This window comes from Mustela nivalis (assembly GCF_964662115.1).
Source record: "Mustela nivalis genome assembly, chromosome: 4".
Lineage (NCBI taxonomy): Eukaryota > Metazoa > Chordata > Mammalia > Carnivora > Mustelidae > Mustela > Mustela nivalis.
Window position 1 is genome coordinate 18147084 of NC_139023.1, and position 19565 is coordinate 18166648.

General features: G+C 33.1%; 1 protein-coding gene across 35 annotated transcripts in view; it reads right to left on the reverse strand.

The window, feature by feature from the left end:
• Window positions 1–19565, reverse strand: part of ADGRL3 (adhesion G protein-coupled receptor L3) — an 820407-nt gene that overhangs the window by 507532 nt on the left and 293310 nt on the right. For all 35 annotated transcript variants that reach the window (XM_082727882.1, XM_082727890.1, XM_082727888.1 and 32 more), the window contains one exon: window positions 12093–12319. In XM_082727882.1, coding sequence (XP_082584008.1) covers window positions 12093–12147 — 55 coding nt within the window. In that variant the 5' untranslated portion in view covers window positions 12148–12319. The remainder of the gene's footprint in view (window positions 1–12092; window positions 12320–19565) is intronic.

A 19565-nucleotide genomic window follows, 5' to 3' on the forward strand; every position in this document is an offset into this window, starting at 1 on the left:
TCTCCGTCTACTTGTGATTTCTCTCTGTCAAATAAATAAATAAATAAAATCTTAAAAAAAAAAAAATTTAGCTTCTGGGGCGCCTGGGTGGCTCAGTGGGTTAAGGCTCTGCCTTTGGCTCAGGTCATGATCCCAGAGTCCTGGGATCGAGCCCCACATCGGGCTCTCTGCTCAGCGGGAAGCTTGCTTTTCCCCCCTTTCTCTGCCTGCCTCTCTGCCTACTTGTGATCTCTGTGAAATAAATAAATAAAAATCTTTAAAAAAAAATTTAGCTTCTGACAAGAAGACATTTTCACTCAAATTCAATAAAATGTATATTATATACCTTATTTATCAGAATAACATTTTTTTCTTTTCTAATCAAAAATATCTGCTTTTTTTAAATAAACATAAGGGAAACAGATTTTTCAAAAGATTTTATTTACTTGAGAGGGAGAGAGCATGAGGTGGGGAGGATCAGAGGGAAAAGAAGACTCTCTGCTGAGCAGGGAACCCGATGCGGGACTCAAACCTGGGACTCCAGAATCATGACCTGAGCTGACGTCAGTGGCTTAACCAACTGAGCCACCCAGGTGCCCTAAGTTAAACAGATTTAAATTCATGGTAATAAGAATAAAGCTCTGGAATTTATTATTTGGAAAATACTGATTTTCTTTTAATTTCCTTCCCTCTACTTTCTTGTTAAAGTATACTAAAATGTTAATGGCATGGAAGCTATGCTTTTAGAGTGCTATAAAGTAAATAATTCTTTAAGAATCTTTACAACAACAATAATGGTGCTCTTTTCCTTAATCACAGGGTCAATTATACCTGATATGTGCGAAAAACCCTATATATTTTGACAGAAATCTATCTCGTTAGTTAGTTCTATCTTAAGTTAATCATAACTGGCATCTCTGAAGATGGTTGAGAAGAATGAAAAGTTTTTATCTACTTTTTTTCTGGAAGGAAGGGATTTTTACCTCCACCACCACCTCCTCAAAACAAGGACAAAATGAATGTCTAAATGCTGATTAAGAAGAAAGCAGATACATTAACAAGCGAACATATTAAAATGATCTACATGGTGGTTTATATCTGAGTGTAGAGGCATGAGATCTAACCTGTCTCCTAACAATAACTGGTAAACTATAAGACATGTAGGCTATCACAGCTATTCCCACTGTCCTGAGCCACTGTAACTAATCTAAAAGACTTCCTTTTAAGCAAATGTGCAGCATTTCCCGGAGAAACATCATACTAGCCTATTGCTTTCAATTTTACATACTATCTGTCTTGATTATTAAATACGGTGCCCTTAGGTTTGCATGGTTCCACCAACTTCTCCATCAAAAAGGAAAAGGAAGGATCATTGCTAAACAGTCTCCACCATTGTTGATTTGTAACAAGAGCTCCAGAAAAGAATAGTCTTGATCTAATTCAGGTCCTGTCTATGATTACTACTTTCATGTTATCTCCAAAAGCTTGGAGAGAAGCAGTAATGTGTGAAAGCCAACTGTTCATTCTTTTTATAAATACAGAGGTCTGTTTTTGTTTTTTGTTTGGAGGGATTTTGGGGGGTCATCTACACGATCTAATCATATCTGGATCTTTTTCCTCATGTCATCTGTTATTCTCTACTGCAACCATAAAAATAATGTGTAACGTCATCTGAGTGCAGGGGAGAAAAAAATGAATCACTGTGAAATGCTATTTTGGTTTTGCCTATTATTTTTACCTTTGCATTTAATCAAAATAATGATTTCTCTGATTTAGCTCAATATATTTATCCCTTTTAACTTATTATTAAACCAATAATACCAAAGTGAGAGTCTATCTGTCACTCACTATTCAATTTCTTTAAGCCTTGGATGAATAGTGAAGACAGGAAATTTTATTGGGCTTATAGTCTAATTAAAAGCAACAGGCCTATCCTCTGAATAGCTTTTCAACACTCTTCAACATTTTTCTAAATGCTGATCTAAGCTTAAGATGTTCATTAGTAACTCGTTAAAGACTTAGTTACAGTCCAGTGGGTGAGTTCTGAATATAATGATAGAATGTGTGTATAAATGTGTAGCCTCATAATTAGAGAAACTGTCACATTTGGGGATTAAGAACACACAATGCGGTCTTTGAAAAACACTATGGAAAGTAAGTGACCCCAAGATGGTGTTGTACTTCAAATTTTGCTTACTATCCAGATCATTTGTTTTTTTTTAGTTCTAATTCGAAAAGGTATGTTTTAATGATCACATTCTCTCAGGATTAAATGTGTGAGGTTTTGTGTTAAGTCCTTTCTATACATTATTTTATTTGATCCTCATACTATAACAAAGTAGGCCTAATTAGCCCTTTAACAAGTAAGGAAACTGTGAATCAAATTAGTTAAGGTCATGTTCCTTGAAGTAACAGAAATGGAATTAGACTCTGAGGTCTGACATCTCTCATTTTATTCAATAGGGGCACGCAAATTAGGATTCTAAAAGCAGCTTAAATTGGGGGATATAGTAAACTTCAGTTTCTGGTCTTCCTGTAAATATTACTTTCTAAATATATTGACATCTTCCTCCATTCATGGTTCCTTAAAGCTGTAGCAACTGTTCAATATCAGCATTTATGAATCACGTATTATCTTTATTTAGCATTCTCCTAGTCTTTTCTGCTCAAATAGTAATACTTCAGATAAGCACAGTGTGCTGAAATAATTCAAAGTTGCTAGGATTCTTTGCATATGAAACCTCGGGTTTTCTTCTGTTTCTCATCTTTGCTTGTTTGCTTGTTTGTTTGTTTGTTTGTTTAAAGCAATCAGTGAATTCAGGGAGTGCCTTGCTGGCTCAGTCAGTAGAGCATCTGACTCTTGATCTTGGGGTTGTGAGTTCCAGCCCACACTGCCTGTAAAACTACTGGAGACAAACCATAAGTGACTCTTAATCTTACAAAACAAACTGAGGGTTGCTGGGTGGAGGGGCTTTGGGAGAAGGGGGGGTGGGGTTATGGACATTGGGGAGGGTATGTGCTTTGGTGAGTGCTGTGAAGTGTGTAAACCTGGCGATTCACAGACCTGTACCCCTGGGGATAAAAATACATGTTTATAAAAAAATAATAATAATAAATTTTAAAAAATTAATTAATTAATTAAAAAAATAAAGCTTTAAAAAAATACTAAACCTTTGATGTGAGTACAAAGGTCATTATTATATACTATATAAATTTGATAGACATAATGAATTGTATAACTTTCTTGAGATGAAGTAAAAGAGGCAACCAGTAGTTTGGAGAGCATATTAGAGAAAACTAATCTATGGAAATAAAATGAAAGCCTCAATATTTATAATATAATTTGAGCAAAACCACAAAAATATATAAATAAGAGGAGTTCCAAAATCTGCAAGAACAAGAATTTGGACTAGAACAAAAATAGAAATACTTCTGCTCATCATGATTAAAGCTTATGTTCTTTATCATGTTCTTAGGGAAGAGTAATTGGATACAACCAGAAGAATCCGATTAATTACCCTGATGTTTTGTATACGTCACTACTATACAATTCACATATCAGAAGAAATTTCAATCACTTTCAATTACTAGTTTTTGTCTTAATAAAAACCTGATTTAATGACGTGCTGAAATTAAATATGGTAAGTAAAAGGGAAGGAGGCATGAGGCTAGATAAATGGCAGGGGATTTCAAAGCAAATGTAAAGCAGATGAGATTTAAATGGGTAAATCCAGGCAAAAAGTTTTTCTTAGAATATGCAGTTGAAAAAACCCTTAACTCTATTTATATTCTAACAATATTCTCTGGTCTCTTCTAATAAGAGATGGTCCTATACAGAACACTCAGAACTTAATAATAAGCAACTTTTAATTATTAAGAAATGATTGAGTATTTCTCCAGTAAGGTATACAAATGCCCAAGGAGCAAATGAAAAGAAGCTTGATATCATTATGCATTAAGGAAATGCAAACCCAAACCACAATGAGATACTACTTCACCTCCACTAGGATGACAAAGTGAAAAAGACAGGCAATAGTAAGTGTGGGTGAGGATGTGGAGAAATGGGAAGCTTCACATTGCTGTCTGGAATGTTTCACTGTGAAACCATTCTGGAAAACAGTTTAGCAGTTCTTCAAAATGCAAAACATACAATTATGTGACTCAACAATTTCATTTCTATGTGTAAACCCAAGAGAAGTAAAATCCCATCCGTGCAAAAACTTGTACATGAATTTTCACAACTGCGTTATGCAGAATAGCCAAAAAGTAGGAATAAGCCAAATTTCTACCAATGGATAAACACAACGTAGTATGTTTAGACAAAGGAATATTATTTGGCAATAAAAAAGTACCAAGTACTATTACATGCTATGATGAGGGTAAATTTAAAAAATATTCTGTTAAGTGAAATAATTGAGTCACAAAAGATCAAAAATTGTATGATTCTATGGATACAAAAGGTCCAGAATAGGCAAATCCACTGAAACATAAAGTAGATTAGTGATTTTCAGGGACTGAGGAAAGGGGAAATCAGGGGTGACCACCAATTGGTATGAGGTTTCTTTACGGAGGACTGGTAATAGACTAAAATTGATTATGTTGATGGTTACACAATTATGCAAACACTCAAATCCCATGAACTATATACTTTAAATGAGTGCCTTGTTGGTATGTTAAATGTATCTCAATAATGTTGTAAAAAAAAATCCCTCCATTTATATATCTAAAAATATATATTAGTGCTTTAAATCCAGTTTTATTTAAAAGCTACATGGTATCTTTTATAAATATCTTCCTTTATCACATGAGGAGGACTATACCTTTCAGACCCCTTTATATATAGTTATGAGGCAGAGTTTCAATTAATGGAAATGGTAGCAGAAACAATTTGAATTGCTTCCAAACACATCCATAAAAATTTCCCACTAGAGTCTCCACAGTGCTCATTCTCCCTTCCTGCAGACTGAAATGGCAACGACCCTCAAAATGACTTTGGAAGTGCCATGCCATTAGACTAGAGCTACGTATAACCGTGATAGCAAAAGGATGGCATCCATCACTATTTCCCACCAGACACAAATACCCTGATCAGAAACACCCACCTGCCTTGGCATGCTTGGTGATAAGGAAATATTATCTGGAAGCCATTATCAATTTAGGAATATACTATGATTGCAGCTTACTTTACACTTTATTTGATATACTGCTCAAAAATGGACATTAGAGTAAGTAACACAAAGAGATCTTCCTCCAGAATTTTTATAGTATATAATTTGAAACACACACACTATTGATCTGATCTCTACTTAACTACTTCTGAGGTATCATTCGTATCACATTGCAACACAGACATATAACCTGCAGAGCTACTTCACGGATCTCATTTTTACAGTTGCCCAATTTGCCTAGTTTTGAGATTTTTATCTTTAATTATTTTATATGTATAATTTATGATTTATGATCAGTTGGGTAAGTCACTTCCTATTACTTCTTTCATTTATACTAGCTTTTCCCTTATTTAATATCCAATACATATATTTAAAATAATTCTGTTGAATTTCTACATAGAAAAGCTCATGTGGATACTCTGAATTCAGCTGTGTAAAAAGCTAGAAAAAGTAATTTGGAAATATTTGTCCATGTTGTTGTACTCAGTCTTTTCATCTATGAACACAGTATATTGCGTTGTCTTCTTTTATAACTTCCAGGAAAAAGTTTTAGACTTTTTCCTCATAAAAGTTCTCTATATTTCCTCCTATGATATTTCTTAAGTAACTCATACATTTCATTGCTGTTTTGACTCAGATCATGTGTATGTGTGAATCGTACATCAGAACACAAAATATTCTTAATTCTGAGAAAGTTTATCTTTCTTGAATTTTCTGAATACATCATTATGCCCTTGCAAATAGTACCTCAATATTTGAATAATTGTTCATTATTATAGTAGCCTAAACTTGCAGAATTTCAAACAAATGTATTAATAGCAAGCAAGCAAGGGTACATTGATAATTTATTAATATTCATTTAAGATAGTTACTAATTAATCTAAAAACAATTTTTTTAACCTTCTATTTCTCAAGAGATTTTCTTCTAGAGATACAAAAATAAAGTCAAATTTTATATGTAACTGTGTTCCTTTATAATACTATTGGTAATGGCAATATATCAATGAATTTCTCTGTTAAGCTATCAATATATGGGTTAGGTAAACAATAGTTTCTTCGTATAATACAATGCCATAATTTTTAAAAAATTTAGAGTACACAAATGTCTATATTTTAAGGTTAAGTCAAAATGAAAGATATTTTATTTCTAACATTATTCCATTTTCTAAAAAATATATACATATACATGACTGCAAGAAAAATCTAATAAGCATTAATATTAATTATATCATTGGGTCATGGGATTATTGAATTTTTCCTTTCTGATTTAAATTTGTATGAGGAGAGTTACTTTGAGAATAAATAGGTGACATGGATAATGACCAACAAAGAGATATATGAGACTATGTACTTGTATTTTACCAGTAAGATACAACCTTGACTTTAGGACATCCAAATCACCACAAACTATGTGTAGATTAAATAAACATAGAAAGTTTACCAGATGTCATTATGAGTCCCTATTTTGTACAAGGATGTGTATCCATTACTTGTGTAAATAAAGCTAGCATATTTTTCTGGCAAATCCCTAAGTAGTCTAGCTTACTTGATGAAATCCTTCATTTAAAACAGATTTTTTTGATAGGAAGACAACTTTCTGTATTTTAAAAAACTAATTTTGCCAAGATGACAATAAAAGGGAAATATAGAAATAAAGTAAAAATGTAATTATTGACAACATGTAAGGTATTTGTTTTCAATTTGTCAATTAAAAACTCAAAAAGAGTAGAGAATGAATGAACCCCATTTTTTAACAGGGTCTTATTCTGAACTGTCAAAATAGATCATAATACAATATATTGTCTCCCATGTACATAACAAATCAATGAGACTTTCAACTGTTGCATTTCAATGTTTTGAGTGGTCATTTAAGAACCATTTAGCAATGAGAATGGAGGAAATAAATGCATGAAAAACATATTATGGCAGCTTATATGAAATTATACGTGTGAGAACACTAATTCTTACATTGAGAATGAGCGTAAATAGTGATGCAAAGAAGAGGAAAATAAATAGATACTTATATGTTATGTAATCCAGTTGTGTTTTAATTCACTCTACATCAAGCATACAATTACCCTATTGCAGTCCTAGTCTATTCCAAGGCCAAGAAATATAAACAATAAGATATGATCCTAAAATAGTCAGACATAAAATCCGAAAATAAGAAAAAGCTATTTTGCTCTCAAAGTATACACATGTTACTCATAAAGTATCAGTACAATAAAATTCACCTATAACACATTTTGCAAGTGCAAAGGCAAAAGAAAGTTCTTTTCCAATTGCTAACCTGCATACCGAGTGTGTAAGGGAATGTTTCTGAACATATTCTTACAAAGGAAAAGCTATCAGCCATGCATATTTGTGGTTTATATTGTGATATTAGAGATTATGGTTAACTTACAAAATAATGTATTTTGAAATTCAGTACCTGGTGGGTAATGCTGTTGGATGTGTTCACCATAGCCTCATATATCATGACCACGACAAAGATATTTTTTTGTATAACATATTTGACATAAATATAGTGATATTACTGGGAGTATTACAAATTATCTAGGCTGACAAACGTGAACATTCCAAAGATGATTAATTTCTAAAACTAACAAAGTTAAGCAGAGCTTAGAAGTCAAGCTGACTTTTTCACAATCAATAAAACATGACTTCATAAAGAGAATTATATAGTAAGATGCTATGTGGTGAAATGCACTTTTCTATTTTCTCAAGCTTTACATTTTATTATAAGTTTAAAAAATGTGTATTATTTTACATTACTGATACATTAATGGTATTATAACTGTGAAAATTAGATTAATAATAAAATGCAAATTACACAAAAACATATAATACTAAATATATATGGATATGATTAGCAGTTTTGTCTCTGCTAATGGCTGTTTATTATAATCAACTCTTAAACATAATAAAAAGCAGGTTAGCCTATAAAGTCCACAAATATATAAATACACATGCAACTTTAAAAAATAAACTTGCAGGAAAAAAAGAATACATATGGTAGTTATAGAAGAAGTTTTTAAAACCCCATTTTTTAATCCAAAAGTATCATAAAATATATTGTTCCCCTTTACCCACAGTAAGTTCTAATTACCCTGTTTCCTATCTCTTCAACTGTGACACACTTCATAAGTACAATTAAAATTAAGAGGAGATACAGTGAAGATATCTAAGCACCCCAACCACCTTCTCAACTCCCAACTCATTGTGGCTTGGGTACCAGATCTCCTAGCCCATATATCACACAGGACATTGGTATTCTGTTACTGACAATCGCAATGAGCCCAAGTGCCCAGGTAATTATTGGATTATTGTTCTCCAATTCCTTTCTTTTCCTTTGGTCCCAACCATATCAATAGAACAAAAAAATCCTTTATCTTCATGCAACATTACATTAGTTAACAGCAAAAAACTGGCCATCTGCTTTAGTGGTTTCTTTTTGCTTCTGCCAGTTCTCGTTGCTTTATAGATAAGGGTTTTATGGCTATACAGGAAGTGGGCACAGTCATGGAAAACAGAAAAAGAGAAATACGGAGGTACACAGAGACATAAAATATGGACAGATAAACATAAAACCAGAGACATTTCCAAATTTAAAAGTTGTATATATATACATATATGGTGTGGACGTACTGATTAAGTTTGTTTTCCTAGATCAAACACTGGCCAGACTTTCTAGGAAAATATGGAGATTATCCAACTAATGTAAACATGGTTCAGTATTAATTGTTTAGCTTAGTTTCTAATTTTGCCGATGTGAAAATCATGAACAAAATCCATGTCTGACAATTATATTACCAGCTATATACTACTACCACTGTCAACTGTATACTTGCATCACTGACAGTTATAACTCTATTATTATATATAAAGAATTATGCACTAAGCCTTCATACATACTGGCTTGATAATAATTTTGAACAGAAACTAGTGTCAAGAATTTACTGGGAAAAAACTTAAATACTGAGGTTCAAGTAGAAAAAAATTTATTTCACATCTCACAGTAAGAATCCAGGGAAGTAGCCACTTTCCCTATCTAATGCTCAGAGGGTTAGCTCCCATTTCCAGGTAATTAGGGGGGGGGGGGCAAATAAAATATAAGGAAGATTTACAAAATGCCAAACACTATGTTAGAAGTTATACTATATATTATTCTATCTACTTCTTCAAATAACTCTACATGGAATAATTGTTCATTCTTGCAGATAAAAAGTAGGCTTACAAAATTTTAAGTTACTGTTAGCTCCTTGAGGGATGAATTAAAATCTTTTGTTTACTACCATATCTTGAGCAGTTAGCACAGTTTTCTGGCTCACACTGGGTGATAATGGATATCTGTTAACTAGTTTACCAAGTAACATGGTTACAGAACTACTAGGTGGCAGAGTTGAAATTTTATCTCAAGTCTGTAAGACATCAAAACTCATCTGTCTGTGCTCAGAATACAGGAGAAAAGCAGGTGATCTGCATTTCTGTTTCACCTTCTCCCAAACAGCCAGAAACATTGAAATGGGATTCTCTGCAAGGAAGAATGGCTTTGATAATCATTGCTTATCTATGGGCAGTAAAACCAGAGCTCAAGAAGCCAGGTCCTTCATTTAAATCTCCTCTGGGTCTCTGTGTTATTTCAATCAAGTTCCTTTACCACTCATTATCTCAGTGTTTTTATAATAAAAAGTGATAACAATAGTAATAGTAAATAATATTAAACCCATGAGAACATTGTAAGGATTAATTATATCAATACATCTGAAGTTTATGGCCACAAAAATCAGTGGTCATCATTATTATTTGCTCTGGAGAAAAGAGCAATTCAAGTCATTCCCAGTTAAGTTAATTCTCTATGGTCAGGGGTGCAAATAAAGAGGGACATCTCAACAACAGAAGGCAAGGAGATGCTACCGGGGATGTGTTTTGGAAAGAGCATGTCCTTCTGTAACCGTGACATCATTTTAACTCAGTTGTCTATAAAGTTTTAAGTTACGTGGTATTCCTTTATGACAGAATTGTTAGGGACTCTAAAAAAAAAAGTCTATCCTCTAAGATCAGCACTGATCAGAGGTACATACATTCCTTTAGTTAAGAGCAGGCTGGGTCCCCAAAGGCTGTTCATATGAAGCCCTCTATTTATAAGTCCAAAGTATTACAAAGGCAGTGGAGAAGGCCTTCTAGAGAAGGCAGATAAAATGGACTTGTAATTTTTTGGTGCGAAGTTTTAAAATTTCTATTCAAGGTCACAAAAAGTTTATAAATAGAAAGCTGCAATATTGTGTAGCATAATATGGTTCAAAGTCAAGATAAGGTAAAGGAGCTCAAAGACAACAGAAAAGATTACTCTAGCGCAAAATATTTTTTGTGCCAGGCCAAATTTATAGTTGTTCTATGAGGAGTTTTTAAATGCTTCTCAGAATTCCTTGGAGAGAGAGGATACATGTGTGTGTGTCTGTGTAGGGGGGTTTCTGATTATCAAAAACAAATGAAATAGCTCTCATGATTAGCTAATTTCTGGTTGTTATAATTTATTAGAACAAAAATAAACTAGAGAAGCAGATAGTACAATGAAGGAAATTAGCTTGTTCAAACACTGACTCTTTGTCATGCACTGTGCTAGATTCTCAACATATGCCATTTATTTAATCCTCAAAATAACCTTAAGAGTGAGGCATCTTTATAACATCAAAACCTAATTAGAATAAACTTTAGATATACAGATAATTAGAAAAACACTTGTTTAAAGGGACATAATTTTTTTTTATTGTCTCTTACCACAAAATGTTATATATACTCAAGTACATGGAAGTAAGTGGTCCATCACTATATGAATTAAGGAAACACTCTGAATGGTTTTGTTTTTGTTTTTGTTTTACAAATTTACATCATTTAAAACTGGATGGTTGAATTGTTTTACTTTAATTTCTTTAAAAAAGAAGTACCTTATATTGTGAATACTTAGAAAAAAATATGTTAAATCAGGAAAACATTAGAAGAAAACATCAAAAGACACAGAAGGTATTTTCTCGTTTTTATAATGACAGCAAAATGTAATTCACATTGAGAGTATGGGCCAAATTTGGAATTGTTTCAGTGATAAACTACAGTAGATTTTTGTAGTCAATTAAAAAACCAAAAGTGAGCTAAAGAGCCTAAAATCTGGTCTCAGGTACTTGCTACATCCTAATATTCTGAGACCTCCAAAGCGGTGCCAAAGAGAGCTGTGTCCCTTTCTTTGGCATCATTACCATTAATGTATGAGGTAGTGACTATATTATACCATTTTCATCTAAGTGCAAAACCAATGATGATTAGTAGAAAACTTTAAATTGTCAGTAAGAAATACAAATGTAGACTTTGCCAGTTGTTAGAAAGATTCAGTGAATATTATACTAAGTTGTACATAATTTATCTTATTTATAAATAATTATTTTTTATAAAATTTGCAAAGATATAGCATTTAACTATCATATTTGTGTTATCAATACTGAAATGTCTAGATGAACAAAGTATATGTTTTTTTTATGAGTTGATTAGCATGTTTCAGTAAAATTACCTTTCAGCATACGTTCATATCACTTTGGCCTTTTTTTTTTTTTGCACTAAAATGTATATATATGAAAAAGATTCTTGTTTAAATGAGCAATTTACTTTGTATTCTGTGTATTAAAGATGGAGAAGAGTAGCCAATACTGAAAGCCCTTAAAAATAACAAAGAATTGGCTATGTATACATTTCAAAATCTACTTTCAGAAATCAAACTCAAGGTTGTATTTACTGCAGCTGATGGTACATATTATGGTCTCTTAAATTTATCTTACTTCTATGAATATATCATAGGCAAAAGATGCTAAAGCACTGAGCAGATTTAGATGAAAGGACCTAGTGCCAATAGTGACCACATAAAGCTTCACACAAAAATCTAATTAAAGGTCTTACCTTGAACGACTGGTGCAGCAAGCACCATGAAGACTAGTAGCTGTGATGGCCACATGGTTGTGGACCGGGGCGTGAGAGTGCCTCAATAGTGAGTGTTCCCAACGTGAAATGAAATAAGTGTCTTTCTGGTTCCTCTTCTGTATTCCAAGACCGATGATTAAAAAAAAAAAAAAAAATCCCACAAAAAAAGTTCTCAAAAACAAAGACCAATATCCCAAATTTGAATCCTGCAAACAAGGAAAAAAGAATGGGTTATCAAATACAAGTTTTCTCATCTGAATTCCTTGATGATGATGATTTATTTGCTGACTAGAACATCTGTATAACCTTCCTCCCTTGTTCATATAAATTTACACAGGCATCATAGAGAAAAATGATTAAGTAACTTAAAGGACAATATTTATGCATGTACCACATAGAGTTTATTTCTCAACCCACAAACGGAATGAACCAAATAATTCAGTCTCACTGAAAAAATTAATATAAATATGCTGTATCAATTTGGATAATAATAAATTAGTAATTGATTTGTATAATTTTTAAATCTGTATAAATTGAGTTGGGCCTTCCTTTGTATACACACTTCTCACAAATACAATTTTTACTAACATTAGAGCACTAAAAATAAAAAATTCATTCATTACCATTATTCTAAGTTTAAAACAAACAAAAATTTAAATTGTATGAGTCTTACTTTCATTCCAATCCCCAATATTCAATTCAGAAATTATTCTATGTTTTAACTATATTACTTTTCAAAGCATCCTTTTAAATTAATCTATGAAGATCCTAGATTTATATTAATTAATTATGCTCAAACTTAGCCAATTCATTCAAAAGGGGTTTATTGAGTGCCTAGCGAAATAGGGCTAGTAACACAAGAACTGAATAAAACATGCAAACTATTCTCTAAGACATTTTAATTTAAGATGAGGAATGTTGCTCAAATTTTAAAAATACATATAATACATTAAAAAATATAGCCTTAAAAACCTTACTTTCCTGAACCTAGATGTCCATTAACAGATGAACGGATAAAGAGGAGGTGATACACACACAATGGAATACTATGCAGCCATCAAAAGAAATGAAATTTTGAAATTTGCAACAATGGGGATGGAATTAGAGGGTATTATGCTGAGCAAAATAAGTCCACCAGAGAAAGACAAATATACAGCCTCCCTAGTATAAGGAATTTGAGAGGCAGAGTAGAGGGTTTGAGGGTTAGGGAAGGAAAAAACGAAACAAGATGGGATCCGGAGAGAGACAAACCATAAGAGACTCTTAATCTCACAAAACAAACTAAGGGTTGCTGGGGGGAGGGGAAGTGTGGAGAGGGTGGTGGGGTTATGGACATTGGGGAGGGTATGTGCTATGGTGAGTGCTGTGAAGTGTGTAAGCCTGATGATTCACAAACCTGTACACTTGGGGCAAATAATACATTATATGTTAATGGAAATAATTTAAAAAAAAAGAAAGAAAGAAACGTACTTTCCTGAATCCAACATATATGGCTGCCTTCTCTTGAAGATTGCACAAATTTATCTTAAGAAGCAAAACTACTGAAGGAGTATGACCCAAATTTTGAAGATGTCTTTTCTAGTCAGCACCTTTAAAGCAGATCAATCAGTACAAACTGGGCTATTCTCCTTTCCTTTTCCCATTCCCTCTCTGTCTCTGTCTCTTTCTCTCTCCTGGTGATGGACACATAGTAAAAACAATTCATATTTTGAGTATAAATTTTAAAAATTTCTGGAAAGGGTTATACAAAATAGTGATAGTTTAGAGTCCATTAATAAGCCTCATTCTGACAAAATAAATGACAAAAATTTCTGACATACGTGCCTTAGTTATAAGGCAAAATTACATAGATTTATGTGAATTTCTGGCATTGTTATTTACTGCATGCTATAAAAACATAGATTCTGGAGAAAGACCTCCCAGTATCAATTACTAGCTCTACAGTACTGTGACCTTGGGCAACTCATTTAAGCACTCAGGGCCTCAGTTCCCTCTGTTAGTGGAGGGAGTAATATTACTTGATGTGACTATATGACATTAAGTGAGTTAAAATTTGGAATCTTGAATTCTATAAAATACATAAAAATGTGCACTTCCCTGAAGGGTGTCTAGCACATTAAGTGTTATTATATCTTAACAAGTATTATACATCTCATTAGTTTTTTATTTTACCCTATTGATTCTTTTAACATGTATGTGTAAGAAGCAAGATCATTCAATAATTTAGCTTAAAAATATTTTTGAGTCACTATTGTATAAACCAGTTCCAAGAACACTATATCTGAATACAACATATTGAAAAAAGTTTTAGTCTCACAGGCACATTGTAAGGAAATGAAGTTTATAATAGATAATCTCATAATATTTTACTTTTACAAACAGGAAAAGTATTGATGAGGGAAAAAAAAAGTGTTTGAGATAAAAGAGAAACTATGTGGAAAGGAATCGTGAAATAGTTTCATCTCACTTTTTTCTTATGCACACTCTGACTTATAAGAAATTATTCAGAACTTCTTTGCCATAAGTTTGTATCTCTTTCCAAGAAATAACTTTTGGAAAAAAAGTGCTAATTTAAAATGGACATTTTAAAAAGGATACTAAAAAGATTGATACATCATCCAGTAAACAATGCCTCCATACACTCAACATTCAGATATGGTGTCTTTTCCTACGTCTATGCATTGAACATGAGTGTCAAAAATAAGCATTAGATGTGTATATGCACATAGACACACACAAACATGTACATAAAAATACATAAATATATACAGAACTACTTTGCCACTGGAAATAATTCTGGGCAGCTAATAGGTGAATTATTTATTTGTTACCTAAAAAATATATACTAAAGATTAACCATAGTAGATATTGAGAATGCAGATGATGTAGAACAATTTTTTCACAACTCACACTGGAGTGGGAAAAAGAGAGCATAGGAAATGAAGTCACGAGATAAAGAGAAGAATAAACATAATTTGAGTATCTATCATATGCTGAGCAGTGTTCTATATATTATACAATCATCTGATTTAATTCTCCATACAAATCTATAAAGCAGATAATATCATCTCATGTTTACTGAGGAGGAAAATCAGAAATGTTATGCAGCAAGAATTTCAAACCAAATGTCTGATTCTAAACCAATGTTCTTCGCTCTTTTATAGTAGACATAATTAAGAAAATATAAGACGATAATCAGGGGTATTAATTGTGCAAAAGAAGGGGACAATGTAGCAAGTTTTCGAAATAATACTTAGGTGTTTCTTAAAAATGTTACTAGATTTTGAGGAGCAGAGGACATGGAGCCGCATGGATATATTAGGTAGGAGGAGAGGGACAAAGAGAAAAGAGAAGACATGTTTAAAAGGAAACCAGGCTCATTATAACATTGTATCCTTTGGAGGAAGAGAGAACGTTATTTCTATAGTGAAATGTGAGTATTGCTATCATGAAGTCCGGTTTTAGTGAAATCCAGAAGTTTATTTCATATGATATGTATTTTCACAGTGATAAGACAGTGAGAGAAAGCTTCTTTATAGAAAGGGTAAGAAAAACAAAAGGAGAAGAAAATGCATATTATTCATAATAATGATTTAAGATACCACAATACGAGATAAAACCATTTTCACATTGAAGTTGGGCATAGGAATTTGTTTTCCTGATTATTATGTAAACAGAGCTGGGGAAAGAAAATGAAAAGAATAGAAGCTATTGTTTAAAGATGGTAACATGTTCTTACATTCCAGCACCACCATGTCTGGCTACCATTCATCCACAGTCCCAAAATAATGTGTTAATTTGGGAACACATTTAAGAAAATTGCGATAATTAAACTACATAAATTTTAATGGATAATTTCAAAGACAAGATTGCTCATAATACATGGAAAGATAAACCATTAATGTTTGAATACTAACATTAAAAAAAAAAGAAAACTTTCTGGGATTCTTTTTTCTAATTTATATGTTATTAACCACCAAAACAATCAGTTTTACATAAAAGGGATTTCCACTGAAGACATTTCTGAAACAGAGTTCAAAAACACATAGAAAAGAAAAACCAAGAGAAAGCATTAGAGACTGATGAAGTCACATCAACAAGAAAAATACTCATAAAAAGATTTCCTAATGGCATAAAGCATTTAACAAGTCAACTTCAAAATAAATTTCCATCTCCAATAAAATTTCTTTCACTGTCTCTATGAACTACATACTGTGCTCACACTATGAGATCAAGGAGGAGAGTGACCAGAATTCTAAAATGTAATAGCTCTATTAAAACCCCTGGGTGGCTCAGTGGGTTAAAGCCTCTGCCTTCGGCTCAGGTCATGATCCCAGGGTCCTGGGATCGAGCCCCGCATCGGGCTGTCTGCTCTGCAGAGAGCCTGCTTCCTCCTCTCTCTCTCTCTCTCTCTCTCTCTCTCTCTGCCTGCCTCTCTGCCTACTTGTGATCTCTGTCTGTCAAATAAATAAATAAAAACATCTTAAAAAAAAAAAAACTTGCAGTAAAATATAAATGCTAAAAGATATATTCACCAATAATTACAGTGCTGTGCAAAATGTGGTATGTGTTACATGAGATGCTCTAGGAACAGAAAACAAAAAGCTGTCAGATTTTCCTTGCTAAATGCAAGGGATTTAAAATTACACCTGACACAAACTGATGATTGCCACAAGGGAGGGAAGTAGGTTGGTAATGGACACAATGGGCAAAAGGGAGTGGGAGATACAGGCCTCCAGTGATGAAATGAGTTAAGTCACAGGGATAAAAGGTACAGTACAGGGAATATAGTCCAGGGTACTGGAAGAGTGTGCTTGTATAGTGTAGCGTTGTATGGTGACAGATGGTGGCTGCACCTATGGTCAGCGTAGTCTAACACAGAGACTTATCCAAGCCCAGGTCTAGGTATGTGCACTCTCCTCGAGAATTCTATAGCTAAACAATGCACACTAAAATCATCTGAGGTTTTGTAAAGAAGAATTTTCAGTGTTTCTCATGTTTCAAATGTATGACTCATGAAACTAATTTCCAATAATAAATCAACACACTAATGTTTTAAAAATCATTCTTGAAAGATGGCATTTCTAATTTTTATCAAAGATTACCACAATATGGTGAAAGTTTTGCCTGTTACCCTGATAAACTTGGAAGGAATATATTCTAGTGTAGTCCTTGATTAGGTACTCAGGTTTAGACGTCCTCAAACAAAACTACCAAACTTCATTGCTCTTTAAATATTCAAATTTAAAAAGTGAGGTTGATTAAAGTATCCTAATTTACATTATTAATATTTAAGATTATAATTATGAAAGTGTGTGATTTGACTGAAGATTCACTCACTAGAAGTTAAAAAAAAACACAACATGGAAAAATATTCTACAAGTATTTTACATATCTAAAGCGTTTTCTCATAAATTACACAGAAAATCCCTTATTTGTTAGATTTAGACCAACCTGCACTCACATCTAATACATTATACTGTGAAAATATTTGAACTTTTGTTATTGCTGATACAAAAGTTCTATTAAATATAGGGGTACCTGGGTGGTTGTGGTTGGTTAAACAACTGCCAGGTCCTGGGATCAAGCCCCACATCAAGCTCCACATTGAGTCCCATTTGGGGCTCTTGGCTCAGCGGAGAGCCTGCTTCTCCCACTCCCTGTGCCTGCTGCTCCCCTTGTATGTGCTCACTCTCTTTTTCTCTCTCTCTCAAATAAATAAATAAAATCTTTAAAAACAAACAAAAAAAAAAAACCTAAAGCACTGATTTTATTTTGGGGAAACTCTCACCTTAAATTTTAGTGTCATAATTTGTATTTCCAGTTTAAGTTTTTGATATACCCATTTTAAATCATATTTAAAAGATTTCACTTTTATTGTATATTTGCTTCCTTTCTACATTCCGAATAGATATTAGTATTACAATCTGAATCCTATTCATCTTGGAATTATTACTTTCAGTTGAGCTACTCTTAGTCACATTTCTGTAAAATAATTTACTCTCAATCTATTTCCAAGGAAAATGGCATTTTATTATTATACCTTTTCCCCTCATAATAATCTAGACAAGATACTAAATCCTGAGCACCTGAGTGGCTCAGTTGGTTAAGCAACTGCCTTCGTTCAGCTCAAGTCAGGATCCTGGAGTCCCAGGATCAAGTCCCACATCAGGCTCTCTGCTCATCATGGAGCCGGCTTCTCCCTCTGCCCCTCACCCCTTTCATGCTCGCTCTCTTTCTCTCTCTCTCAAATAAATAAAATCTTAAAAAAAAAAAAAGATACGAAATCCTTTTTGTAATATTTGTACATTTTCCCAAGTAATATATGTTCACTTATCGCAAATTTTGTTAACTACAAACTTTACTCCATATGAACTTTATAAATTTCAATGAATCTATGTTTTATTTTGCCTATTCACTTCTTTCTGTCATATAGGACTCTGAGAGGTTAATTTTTGTATGTGTTTGGCACATACCAGATGTATCAAATGCCATGTGACTATTTAATAATTAATTGGTTTATGCTCCTACAACCCCACTGCTAATTATAATACAGGAGTTTCCTACTTAACATAATTTTCTCCCTTCATTCCATATAGGGAAATCATAGCTATTAAATCAAGGGAAAAAATAAAAAGAACAAAACAACCTTATATTAAAATGTTTATAAATATCACTGGAGTGTTATCTGTATTCTTCCACAGTTAGTACATGGATTTGGACATTTGAATTATTTGAAGTTATATTCATTAACAAATCACATATTTATCATGATCATTCTCCAGAAATTATCTTTTTATTGATATAAAATCACATATGGAAACTTATGAAAAGTAATATAAAGAAGATGAATCTAGCTATTTTATCATCTGTCACTACCTTAACAAGTAACTATCTGTCACAGAGCATCTGCGTAATCTGATTTACATGCACATAGCTCACTATGTTTATAAATAAGAGCCATCCACTGTTGCAGAAAACGGGGGATCCTCCTACACAGCTGGTGGGAATGCAAGCTAATGCAGCCACTCTGGAAAACAGTGTGGATGTTCCTCAACAAGTTGAAACCAGAGCTGCCTATGACCCAGCAATTGTACTACCAGGTATTTTCCTTAAAGATACAAATGTAGTGATCAGAAGGGGCACATGCACCCCAAAGTTTATAGCAGCAATGTCCATAATAGCCAAATTATGAAAAGAGCCTAGATGTCCATTGACAGATGAATGGATAAAGAAGATGTTATAAATATACAATGGAATATTATTCAGCCATCAAAAATTGCAATCTTGGGGCACTTGGGTGGCTCAGTCATTAAGTGTCTGCCTTTGGCTTGGGTCATGATGCCAGGATCCTGGGATCCAACCCTGCATTGGGCTTCCTATTCAGAGGGAAGCTTGCTTCTCCCTCTCCCACTCCTGCTGCTTGTGTTCCCTCTCTGCTATGTCACTCGC